This window comes from Oncorhynchus nerka, linkage group LG27 (assembly GCF_034236695.1).
Source record: "Oncorhynchus nerka isolate Pitt River linkage group LG27, Oner_Uvic_2.0, whole genome shotgun sequence".
Lineage (NCBI taxonomy): Eukaryota > Metazoa > Chordata > Actinopteri > Salmoniformes > Salmonidae > Oncorhynchus > Oncorhynchus nerka.
This window is the reverse complement of record NC_088422.1, coordinates 45,667,082-45,680,387: the sequence shown is the minus strand read 5'-3', so window position 1 is coordinate 45,680,387 and position 13,306 is coordinate 45,667,082. Positions and strand designations below refer to the sequence as shown.

At 42.6% G+C, this 13,306-nt stretch overlaps 1 protein-coding gene across 2 annotated transcripts in view; it reads right to left on the bottom strand.

Moving 5' to 3' along the window:
* The window catches only part of oxct1a (3-oxoacid CoA transferase 1a), a 109,629-nt gene that overhangs the window by 16,416 nt on the left and 79,907 nt on the right, over window positions 1-13,306 (bottom strand). For both annotated transcript variants that reach the window (XM_029638389.2, XM_029638390.2), the window contains exon 14: window positions 685-774. In XM_029638389.2, the coding sequence (XP_029494249.2) occupies window positions 685-774 (90 nt within the window). The remainder of the gene's footprint in view (window positions 1-684; window positions 775-13,306) is intronic.

Below are 13,306 nucleotides of genomic sequence, written 5' to 3'. Positions count from 1 at the left end.
GGCTACAAGTACTCCCATTACAGTTGCTAGGTCTGGAAAGCCACGGCCATAAATACTTCCATTACAGATCATCTATCAATTGTGACAGGTAGCCTAGCGGTTAAGAGAGTTGGTTCAGTAACCGAAAGGTCGCCGATTCAAATCCCCGAGCCGACTAGGTGAAAAAATTGTGTCTGCTAAATGACTAAAATGTAAATCATAAGCCTGGACAAGTAGGGCTACAAATATTATTATTATATAGGCTTTTGGTTTGTGCATTTTACTGCCATGATCAGGTGGGTACTACAGTATGTATTGGTAATGGATGGGAGTATTAGTCCATATAAGCACCAAGCAGCCTACGAGGAGCTCTGGGACTATTAGAGGCATCACTGAATCATTAGTTCATCCATTACTGGAATCAGAAGCACATCAACGGGACTGACTCATCACCCTCAGAGAGTGGAACAAGACATTATAGATGGAAGCTGCTGGAGGAATCCCCTTCATTAAACTCTGCTCTCTAAACCACTTTAGGGGGTTACATCACAGAATATATTTAGTAAAAAGGCAGCCAAGGAGAGCAGTATATGCATTAGCACATATCTGATGCGTAAAATATAGCTGATCTGGAGTCACACATAGACACATCTGGAACTGGGTGACCTTGGATTGGCACGCACACACACACACACACTCTCTAACCTTAGCTGAGTGCTCCATGGTGACGACCACCTTGGTTCCAGCGCTGGCCACCAGATCCATGGCTCCACCCATTCCCTTCACCATCTTACCCTGAAGGAAAAAACTAATCAATACAGTAAACAGTACAGCTCAGGGGAACGTAAGTAGCGTATCTTCCACGCAGGCCACCAGTAACAGCCGACACAGAGTATGTTGCCAGTTGTTTGCTTTTCGCATAAGTGGGCCTAAGCATAGTACAGTAGTTCGAACTTTCCGATCCAGAGGCTAAACCAAACTGGAACCATGTCTTTAGCATACAGTAATCCACTAAATAGTGTGCCCAGTGGGGAATACAACGGAATAAACACTGTATTACTGCAGAGTCCAGCCCTGCCTGGGTCAGCTTATTTCTTGTTAATGGACACAGTCAACACACACATCCCTCGCAGAGTATTGAGGTCTACATGCAATACAGAGCAGAAAAAAACATTCGTTTCCAAAACCAGTGAAGAATTTCTTATTAGATTAGAACATACATTTTTTAAAATTATTTTTATCATACACAGGCCTCTCATTTCTCTGGGTCCAATGAGCTTTACTGGCATGCATGCACACACACAGGGGGTCAGATTGCTGAATAACCTAATTAAAAATCTGTTTTGCTCATCAATCGCAATAGTGCATTCGGAAAGTATTCAGAACTCTTGACTTTTTCCACATTACAGCCTTATTCTAAAATTAATACAATTGTTTTTTTTCCCCCTCATCAATCTACACACAACCCATAATGACAAAGCATTAAAGAACGGAAATATCACATTTACATAAGTATTCAGACCCTTTACACAGTATCTTTGTTGAAGCACCTTTGGCAGCGATTACAGCCCGAGTCTTCTTGGGTATGACGCTACAAGCTTGGCACACCTGTATTTGGAGAGTTTCTCCCATTCTTCTCTGCAGACCCTCTCAAGTTCTGTCAGGTTGGATGGGGAGAGTCGCAGCACAGCTATTTTCAGGTCTCTCCAGAGATGTTTGATAGGGTTTAAGTCCTGGCTCTGGCTGGGCCACTCAAGGACATTCAGGAACTTGTTCCGAAGCCACTCTTGCATGGTCTTGGCTGTGTACTTAGGGTCGTTGTCCTGTTGGAAGGTGAACCTTCACCTTGAGTGCTCTCTGGAGCAGGTTTTATTCAAGGATCTCTCTGTATTTTGCTCCGTTAATCTTTCCCTAAATCCTGACTAGTATCCCAGTCCCTGCTAATGAAAAAACTCCCCACAGCATGATGCTGCCACCACCATGCTTCACAGTAGGGATGGTGCCAGGTTTTCTCCAGACGTGACACTTGGCATTCAGTCTAAAGATGGTTCAATATTGGTTTCATCATACCAGAGAATCTGGTTACTCATGGTCTGAGGGTCCTTGAGGTGTCTTTTGGCAAACTCCAAGCGGGCTGTCGTGACTTTTACTGAGGAGTGGTTGCCGTCTGGCCACTTTACCATAAAGGCCTGATTGGTGGAGTGCTGCAAAGATGGTTGTCCTTCTGGAAGGTTCTCCCATCTCCACAGAAGAAGCCTGGAGCTCTGTCAGAGTGACCATCGGGTTCTTGTTCACCTCTCTGACCAAAGCCATTCTCCCCCGATTGCTCAGTTTGGCTGGGAAGCCTGCTCTAGGAAGAGTCTTGGTGGTTCCAAACATCTTCTATTTAAGAAAGATTGAGGCCACTGAGTTCTTCAATGCTGCAGACATTTTTTGGTATCCACAATCCTGTCTCGGAGCGCTACGGACAATTCTTTCGACGTCATGGCTTGTTTTTTTTCTCTGACATGCACTGTCAACTGTGGGACTTCATATAGACAGGCGTGTGCCTTTCCAAATCATGTCCAATCAATTGAATTTACCACAGGTGGACTCCAATCAAGTTGTAGAAACATCTCAGGGATGATCAATGGAAACAGGATGCACTGGAGGGTCTGAATACTTATGTAAATAAGGTATCTGTTTTTTATTTTCAATAAATGTGTAAACATTTCTAAAAATCTGTTTTCGCTTTGTCATTATGGGTATTGTGTGTAGGTTGATGATCATTTTTTTTTATTTAATCCATTTTAGAATAAGGCTGTCATTTAACAAAATGTGGACAAAGGGAAGGGGTCTGTATACTTCATGAATGCACTGTAGTCTATACGTTACAGTATATGAATAGAGTATGCTTTAGCGTTTGGCATCTCTGGCTGAGGAGGACATGGGGAGAGGATAAGAGGAAGATAGAGGGAAGGAGGGAGGGAGGGAAAAAGACATCCAATAAAGTTATTTTATCACTCTCCACCTTTGTTCATTCATGTTCATTCCAATTCATTCTGAATCAGGGTCCGGTTTCCCGATAGTGACGGAATTTAGGCTTACGAGTGTTTTAATGATGCATATATCCTACAAGAAACAAAGATGTAACAAAATACCACGCAAAGAGAATGGTTGCGGTGTTGGATTATGTGTCGATGCTGACAGAATCGAAAGAAAGGGAGTGCTGCTCTCAGATCAGCTTTCTCCATTCAAAACTTTCCTTAACATTAGAAATATTCCATAATACTGATGAGGGATCAGTTCCTAGTGAGATATTGCCACCTACGGCTACAAATATTGACGTGGTTTATTCTAATGCTTTCATGCTGACCAGACTGGACACGTCGAGTGCACGAGCGTCGCAAAATAAATTTAGAAATCGATGTTATTCAATTATTGCACCCACACTGCTTGCATGGGTCAACGAGCATCTGCATTGCCAAGGGCTAAAATATAAGTCATTCCTATTTCTGACGCAGATCGCGCTGCAAGTCCTGCCTCTCCCATCTCCTCATTAGTTTATAGAAGCAGGTACCCACGTGCCATCTTCTCATTGGTTATACCCACGTGGGTGATTGAAAGACTAAATGTTTTGCAGGTTGCCGTGGTAATACTATGAAAGTGTAGATGCCAATTACCATATAAGTTCAAAGATGAAAAGGCCTTGAAGGAGGAGAGATGATTAGAAACGATTCGGTTGGCTGTTTTATGTGTGGATTAATTGTCGGAGTAGAGGACCTTGTGCATTTCATTTAAAATAACAACTCAATGTTTATATCCCAGGACAAATTAGCTAGCAAGTGCAAGCTAACTAGCTAAATTGCCATACATGTTTAATGCTTTTCGACCTGTCCCCAAATGAATGTCATTGGTTCAGAGTTTGTTTTGATATTTTAACCTGCATGTCGTGATCCCGTTTGGCGTAGGGGGACAAAAGAAATGTATGTACGGTAGCGCACGATGGTGCACGATGTTGCACTCGCGCAGCCGGTTTGGGTTCCGTGTTACCCAATAAAAATACCCTAAAACACCCATTTGGCACATCATTGCGCACATGTTAGGCTACATACACATAATTAAAAAATATATTAAGCCAAATTACAGACAGTAGCAAATTATAACTCAATTGATTGAATAGGAAATGTATTTCAACATGATTGAAATAGACCTATAGCCTACTGTTTATATTTATAGCATAAAAATATGCTTCAAATTCAAACCGAGATGACATCACTTATTTGTATTCAACTGCAAAGACATTGGTAACTTTGTATTTGTAGTCAACTTTGTTCTGGAGTTATCGGCGGTCAAAAAGAGGAATAAACCATGTGATTCTACATTTAGAGATCTGTGTATAAAATGACATGGGAGGGCAAAAAATCATTTGCTGTTCTACGAGGGGTCTGATGCAGGCGTTAGATTACATGCGTTTTCAAGTGCAACGTTAACAAATATGGTTTTGGGAAACCGCTTGGAGTTCTGACAATGCTCCTCACGAAGGTTCTAACAATGAATTTAGCCTAACAAACACTGCAGTCTTTCAGGACTAGATTAACACCGCTATGGTAGAACACCTCTTTAATGGCCATACTCCCGTTTCTCCCAACCTTCTCTCTTTCTCTCTCACTGGTACAAAGCACCAGGATAAAACAGAGGAGACAGAGAATAAATCTCAGAGGGCAAAAAGATAAGTCGGCAAATGCACAAAATGGAATCGTCAGTTTTGTGAGGTTGGCACTGGGAAGTCACTCTGAAAGGACACCGTGCACTTTCTCCTATCGCCACAAGTGATTAATTATCTGCCCCTCAAAGAGCCTAGATCGTGTGTGTGTGTGTGTGGGTACGTATCACCAGCCCTGGGAGATAAAGGGCTGTGACCTGAGAGAGGCAGGGACAGACTTACAGCAGAGTTAGCTGGAGTAGACACCTGATAATGGACCATCTCCCCCTTCGGTCTGCAGTTAGTGAAAGGGAGGGGTCCTAGTGGCACGACGATTGGCCACGTTGTTCCTTTACTAGGCTGCCTCATAAAGTGCCTGAGTGCAAAGGCGAAACATACTGAAAGTAAAAATGACAGCCTGATTTTCAGCAACATGTAATACTACATGAGACTATAACAGACAGCTGAGTTATTGATGTTTTAATATTAAATGGGCGACAACAGCACCATGACAACACAAGAACGGTTGATTGAGGAGAATAGGCCGCTTTGCCCTATATCTACACTATGGGATAGACTGCAGTTTCTCTACCTCAGAACATGTGTTAAACGCTCTACAACAAAGCTTTGAGTGTCCAACAAGCTTTCTCTGCCCTTAACCTTGTTCTGAACACCTCCAAAAACAACGTTCATATGGTTTGGTAAGAAGAATGGCCCTCTCCCCACCAGTGTGATTACTACCTCTGAGGGTTTAGAGCTTGAGGTAGTCACTTCATACAAGTACTTCGGAGTATGAATAGATGACACACTGTCCTTCTCTCAGCACATATCAAAGCTGCAGGCTAAGGTTAAATCTATACTTGGTTTCCTATATTATAATCGCTCCTCTTTCACCCCAGCTGCCAAACTAACCCTGATTCAGATGACCATCGTACCCATGCTAGATTACGGAGACATAATGTATAGATCGGCAGGTAAGGGTGCTCTCGAGTGGCATGTTGTTCTTTACCATTCGGCCATCAGATTTGCCACCAATGCTCCTTATAGGACACATTACTGCACTCCTCTGTTAACTGGTCATCTCTGTATACCCGTCGCAAGACCCACTGGTTGATGCTTATTTATCAAATCAAATCCAATCAAATGTATTTATATAGCCCTTCTTATATCAGCTGATATCTCAAAGTGCTGTACAGAAACCCAGCCTAAAACCCCAAACAGCAAGCAATGCAGGTGTAGAAGCACGGTGGCTATTAAGAACTCCCTAGGAAGAAACCTAGAGAGGAACCAGGCTATGAGGGGTGGCCAGTCCTCTTCTGGCTGTACCGGGTGGAGATTATAACAGAACATGGCCAAGATGTTCAAATTTATAAAACCCTCTTAGGCCTCACTCCCTCCTATCTGAGATACCTACTGCAGCCCTCATCCTGCACATACAACACCCGTTCTGCCAGTCACATTCTGTTAAAGGTCCCCAAAGAACATACATCCCTGGGTCGCTCCTCTTTTCAGTTCGCTGCAGCTAGCGACTGGAATGAGCGCAAAAAACACTCAAACTGGACAGTTTTATCTCCATCTCTTCATTCAAAAACTCCATCATGGACACTCTTACTGACAGCTGTGGTGGTTTCGCATGATGTGTTGTTGTCTCTACTTTCTTGCCCTTTGTGATGTCTGTGCCCAATAATGTTTGTACCATGTTTTGTGCTGCTGCCATGTTGTGTTGCTACCGTGTTGTTGTCATGTTGTGTTGCTACCATGCTATATTGTCTTAGGTCTCTCTTTATGTAATTTTGTGGTGTCTCTCTTGTTGTGATGTGTGTTTTGTCCTATATTTAGATTTTTATTTTTAATCCCAGCCCCCGTCCCCGCAGGCCTTTTTCTAGGCCGTCATTGTAAATAAGAATTTGTTCTTAACTGACTTGCCTAGTTAAATAAAGGTTAAATAAAACATTTAAAAAAATAGATCAATGAACTTTGGATTTGATTGTCTGAAAACACTTTGATCCCTGTGCAGGTCAATCCGGAGGTAAAAACAGAGCCTTGTCTAATGTGTGTGTCTCCTGTTTGGCCCTGTCCGGGGGTGTCATCGGATGGGGCCACAGTGTCTCCTGACCCCTCCTGTCTCAGCCTCCAGTATTTATGCTGCAGTAGTTTATGTGTCGGGGGGCTAGGGTCAGTTTGTTATATCTGGAGTACTTCTCTTGTCTTATCCAGTGTCCTGTGTGAATTTAAGTATGCTCTCTCTAATTCTCTCTTTCTTTCTCTCTCTCAGAGGACCTGAGCCCTAGGACCATGCCTCAGGACTACCTGGCATGATGACTCCTTGCTGTCCCCGTCCACCTAGCCATGCTGCTGCTCCAGTTTCAACTGTTCTGCCTGCGGCTATGGAATCCTGACCTGTTCACCGGACGTGCTACCTGTTCCAGACATATTATTTGACCATGCTGGTCATTTATGAACATTTGAACATCTTGGCCCTGTTCTGTTATAATCTCCACCCGGCACAGCCAGAAGAGGACTGGCCACCCCTCATAGCCTGGTTCCTCTCTAGGTTTCTTCCTAGGTTTTGGCCTTTCTAGGGAGTTTTTCCTAGCCAGCGTGCTTCAACACCTGCATTGCTTGCTGTTTGGGGTTTTAGGCTGGGTTTCTGTACAGCACTTTGAGATATCAGTTGATGTTCGAAGGGCTATATAAATACATTTGATTTGATTTGATTTGAAAGAACGAGAGAGGGGGAGAGAGAGAGAAAGATAAAAAGAAAGAGTAACAGATAGCTTTCAACCTTAACTGTAATGTAATATCGCATATTTAATAACAATTTGGACACCCACCAATTAGGTTGATTTGGTTTTGTTTCTAGCCCGAGAGAGCGCCATTGCTAGGCAACAGTAAACCTGACCACCTCAGGCCGGTCGAGGTAAGTAGTCCAGTCTTCTCACGTGAATTACTCCATTGTTGTTCTATCGATATTTATTCAACAACAATTGGAAACAGCACGTAGAGCTTTTCTTCACCCCTCTCCACCAGAATGGTGTTATTTCACCCAAACGGTTGCTAAATACAATATAGTTGGTCTTAAACAATGTGACTTACTGCAGACTATTTGAGGTAAGAGGGGAACATTAAATGAATCGATATCATCACTAATTTCCTTGTGTTTATGGTAATATTTGGTGTAATTGTTTATCTTCAGCAGAGTAAGCGGTTTAGATTTTGTTCTAGTTAAAAGGTCGAGCTTGCGTATTAATGTGGCTGGTACACAAACTCAAACTGTGACTGGATAACTTGTAAGTGTAATGGGAAAGGGGATATCGGTTGAATGCATCTACTGAAATTTGTCTTCCACATTTAACCCCTCAATTAGAGAGGTGCGGGGGGGGGGGGCTGCCTTAATCGACGTCCACGTCATCAGCACCGGGGAGCAGTTGTTGTGAAGGTTAACCGCATTGCTCAAAAGGCAGTACGGGCAGATTTCTCCACCTTGTCGACTCAGTGATTCAAGCAACTTTTCGGTTACTGTCCCAACACTAACCGCTAGGCTACCTGCCGCCCAAGCCTCTGGTGTTTTCATCATGTCTGCTTGTCTAATCAGCCAATGTTATTGTGCAGCATTAACAAAATATAATTAATCCACTGCCAAACGTCGCCCAAGAGCAGGAGTAATTTAATTAACACGGCTTAGAGGACATTAACCCTGCGGCTCAGACCCAACTCTCAGGTTATTAATTTCCTCCTTGCTCTGATTGGTTCCTTTCACGTGCTGGAAGCCTGACTTACTGAACCCGCAATATACAGTAGGTGCTTGGTTATGGGAAAGTGTACATGTACATTTAACACCCACGGTGCTTCCACAGTCAGGGCTGCAACATGGCCCTCAGAGTGCCACACTATCAGAACCAACAGACTAACTTTTTAACAGGAATTAGCATTCGCCCAGTTCGTTATTTTATTCGTTCGTTCGGGCATTAAGAGGAAAATCTACCTGAAGATGTAAGGGAATGCATAATTCTATAGAGATTGTAATCTAGGACTAATATGACAGTTGCACCGTAAACCAACGTTTGAAGTCATTATAAATCACACTCTTTTAATATCACATCTTTTAATGAGAAAATTATCTTTATCCTTTTCTGACAGAAACATCCGTTTTGGGCCCTGCCTTCCTCATTCTACACTTTCATATGAAGCTATGCTGGAGGCACTTTTTGGCTAACAAATAAATCAAATAAGCATAGTCCATCAAATTGCCTGAAAGATGTGTTTGATGTTATCATATCAACATATTTACACCTGTCATACAAATAGGGATACTCTTCAATGGGGAGAGGCAGCCTTAAAGTTCCATTGGTTCAGTCTTGTGTGGCCAGGTCAGGGCTATTGCCTTGTCCAGACGAGGCTTACTTGTCCAATGTTTACTTAAGTGAGGTAGTAGTAAAGGACAAAATACACTTTGGTTTAAAGCTCCTGACCAGAATATCGGAAGCCATTTACTGTTAATTCCCCGACAATTCTACGTTGTACCGCCATCCTTCGTCAATGTCCAGCAGGTGACCTCTTAACACACCGCGGCAATGTCCTGCTTTTAGCTGTTCATGAACAGATTGTACATGCCATTAAGGACAATTCCACCCAAAAATATTTTGGTATTTGTTTTATTATTTCCAAAAATATTTTGCATGTCAGCAATCACGTTTTCAAGATATATAACTTTCCCAAAAAATGTTTTGCCGGAACTCTAAATTGCGAACACGTATCAACACAGAAATGAATCAGGCAGCTGGCCAAATTATGCAAGATTATACTCCTGGGTTAACAGAGATTCATTTGAGTGCACTACAGTTTTGCAGATTTATGACAATTATTGTTAACCTCTTAAAACTCTGACACCCTCTGGTGGCATTATCTAAACAAGGCATAATATTGTATACTACCCTCAAAGTACATTTCGCCTGCAGACTGACATTGGTCGTCAGTTGAATGGTGTTTCCTCTGACACATTGGTCCAACTGGCTTCCGGGTTAAGCGAGCGGGTGTTAAGAAGTGCGGCTTGGAGGGTCATGTTTCGGAGGACGCATGACTCGACCTTTGCCTGTCCCGAGCCCGTTGGGGAATTGCAGCAATGAGACAAGATCGTAATTACGAAATTGGGGAGAAAAAGGGGGGTAAAAATTACAACAACAACAAAAAAGGTAAGAACTGTGGAATTCTGATAAAGGTGTCGGAAACATCTACAGAGCCGGAGATACATCAGGCCAAAAATGTTCTGTTTGTTTCCTCTTCGTGGGAGAGGGGGGGATTAGAGATTTGAAAGTCTAGGTTTGAAATAGAATGTCACCAATTAATGTTCCAAAAGGATTGTACATTTTTTACCACAGATCTCTTACCTAAAGGTGGCGCTCTAAACATGCACAAATTCCCGTAGGAAATCACATGACGTCTCTTGGCCACTTGCATCTGGTTTGGGTAGTGAGTCACTGTGCCAAAATGGCTGAATGGATTTTCAAGCCTGACATCTTAAAATGAACTTAGCAATCAGGACATTCAAGTATATATATATAAAAACAGGGGTGAGGGAACTTCAAACATCTTTTCCCATTCACGTTTCCTATTGTAAACGATGAGCTAGATCAACAGCGCATGTGGAGGATGCATACAAGGAAATGCATTGCTTTCCAATGACTACCAGGGTGTACCCTTTCCATGCATACTAAATGTTTGCACTTTTTGGTGACTTGACCTACATCGCATACTCTATGAATATGACCATAGAGATTCTGATGACATTGCCAGCAGTAAGATTCAAATGATGTCACTTTTTATTTTCTGACAATTCATTTTTTGGGGGTACCCCCCCAAACTCAACAGACCCAGTCCAAAACAACCACTCAAGAGTTTGGTCTTGGTAGCTACATGCTCCAGTTTAAACTGTTGCATTTATCAGGACTAGACTGTAAGAGGGCGCTTGTAAGTTTACAGGTCTCCATAACATCAAGTTGAAGTGGAGCAGAGGCAATGCTATTGTCTCTACTTACTCAGACACTTACAGTAGACAATGCCCCTTCTGGTTGAATGAAAACAGTTCTAAATGGGCTACTTCAGCTGTAGTGTGGCCAATGAACGGAGGAATGTACAACGCCCCACCCAGCAGAATGTTAACCAATCACATTCACGTTGTCATGCTGCGTCACACGGTTGCTAAGCTAATAGTCACACAATCCTTTCTAAAAGGCAGGGTATGAGTCAAGAAACCTGCCTATTTCCCTCAAAAGTACGTAATGTCACGATTCCAAAGCTATACGATATCACAGAGAACAAGTTAATTAGCTCAGAAAATATTTGTAATGTTGTACTTCTTGTTCACGTAATTCATGCTAATGCTGGGTTTTTGAGCTAACACCCAATTGACTCTCATATACTTCTTGAAGGAGTCTCCTTGTCCTGGGGAAGATCTAAATTGCATACTCCTCACGCACTCTCTCCTCACCTCCTTCTCAAAACCCATTGGATGAGAAAGTCAGAGGTCCCTATGACCTTCTCCCCAATGGGTTTTGAGAAGGAGGCGAGGAGAGAGAGGATGCAAGCAGTATGCAATTGAGATTCTCCTATAGTCTCCTTGTCTCAGAATCGTCCAGAATGCACTGCAAAATACATTGACTACGCATTGGCAACGTACACAATGGGTGTTAAAAGAGCGACTGCCACTAAATAGCAACTAATCCCTTTGAAAACGTGGCATCGAAACATTTATTCTAGTGTCAACATTGAGTACAAAGTGTAAATAGGATCATTTTGGTCATCAAGTCAGTCTTGTCTAAAATAGAGTTTGGAACCTCAGTGCGTCACAACGAATAAATTAAGGTTGGGTTTGGATTACAACCATGTCAACAAATCACACCCCCTTTTTGCCACGCTCCATTTTCTGACATGTTTGCCAAGGTAGCCCGATTACCACCAGATAAAATGCGGATTGGCACAGTATCTGTATCAGCTGGCAATATCAATGAAAGGTAAATTGTACACATTGTTATATTAAGCAGAACAATGATTTCATGCTATTATGTAAAAGGTTGTTTATTCTACACAGACCTGTTATTACATTTGAAAGTTATTAAAACAATGCGTTTAGAATATCTACATACATTCAGCAATTGCATTATTCTCATATTACTCTGTAGGCTACTGACATATTCAAAGCTTCCACCTGTAGTTATTGAACTCAACCTGCAGGAGGTTTGTTTGTTGTGATTGAGTGGCGGAAAACAGCTATGGGCAAGGTTTTGACAGATGGGTGTCTTGTTGGTGGCAAGGCCACTCTCAAAGAAACACCAACATCAAACCACACCCCCAACCCAACTCGCGTTTGGCTTCTGTCATGGACGTCAGCATTTTTTGAGGAGCGAGACAGAAAAAAGACAGGCCAAATCAGCAGGTGCAGTTCCCCTTTAATATGATTCCAATGGAGTTTCCCCATCTCCTCAAAAGTATCTCTGGTGTAGCTTAACCTGTGGCGTCACCATGACAACCCGTCAAATATGTTTCCCCCTGTTCGGTTTATTGTGTTGCACTCACTTTTCCTGCCAGCCACCAAACACTAAAGGAATTACGCCTTCACTTCCACCGGTTTCTACTTAACAATTGTCTCGCTTTCTTGCTCCCATTCTCCCTTCTTTCCATGCCCTCTCCTTCTTTCACACGGCGCCAATATTTTTTAGTCTACTAGAAATGCCACTCTCTGTTTAATAACATAGCGACAGAAAAGCGAAGGACGCGGTTTCCTAGACAACCAATGACAAGCATACAGAGTATTGGACAGGTAGACATGAAGACAAAGCCTTGTGTGTCCCAAAAGCCAGCCTTGTGCAACTGGATTGGACAATAAGCTCGTTTAGAGTGTTCTGTGAAACACCGCAAACACAGTAGCAGTGATTGCTTTGACATTGATTGACTGATGATTGCTCATAGCAGTCCTGCAACTCCTCCTCCATTTGAGTTCATGTTCAACTCTTTGAAAAGTCAATGTGCAGAGAAAAATCCTATACAGTACAAATCACTGCCCATTGTAAAGTGTTTTTCATGAGATTGCAAAATGGTAAATTAGGGCGTAAATACCCTGAGATTGGAAGATTAGAGTACCGAAGTAAAAAAAAAAAAATGAGACATGCCTCGCTGCTTGGCACGCAGCATTAAGGAGATGAATTAGAGGTCTGGCCCTGCGACAGGGGGGCTGTACTAGTAAATCAAGGACATCACGCTACAGAAGCTGGAAATAGGCTTCTGCCCATATGAACCATTTGGTCCAGACAAGGCTTTACTTGTCCAATGTTTACTGAAGTGAGGTAGTAGTAAAGGACAAAATACACGTTGACGACAAACAGTTAAAAAAACCAGCAGGTGGCTGCCCTATCGCCTCCGACCAGAACATCAGAAGCCATTTTCTGTTCATTTCCCGTCGATTCTACATGTTGTAATCGCCACCCGTCGTCAATCCCCAGCAGGTGACCTCTAACACATCGCGGCAACCTTCTGTGCGTACCGATAGGACGCATGGGGGAGTAGCTCCGTTTTGTACCATCAAAACTGGGATTATATGTAGAAGCCAAACAACATAGTTTAAAATAAGCCTTTGAAATCGATAGTCCA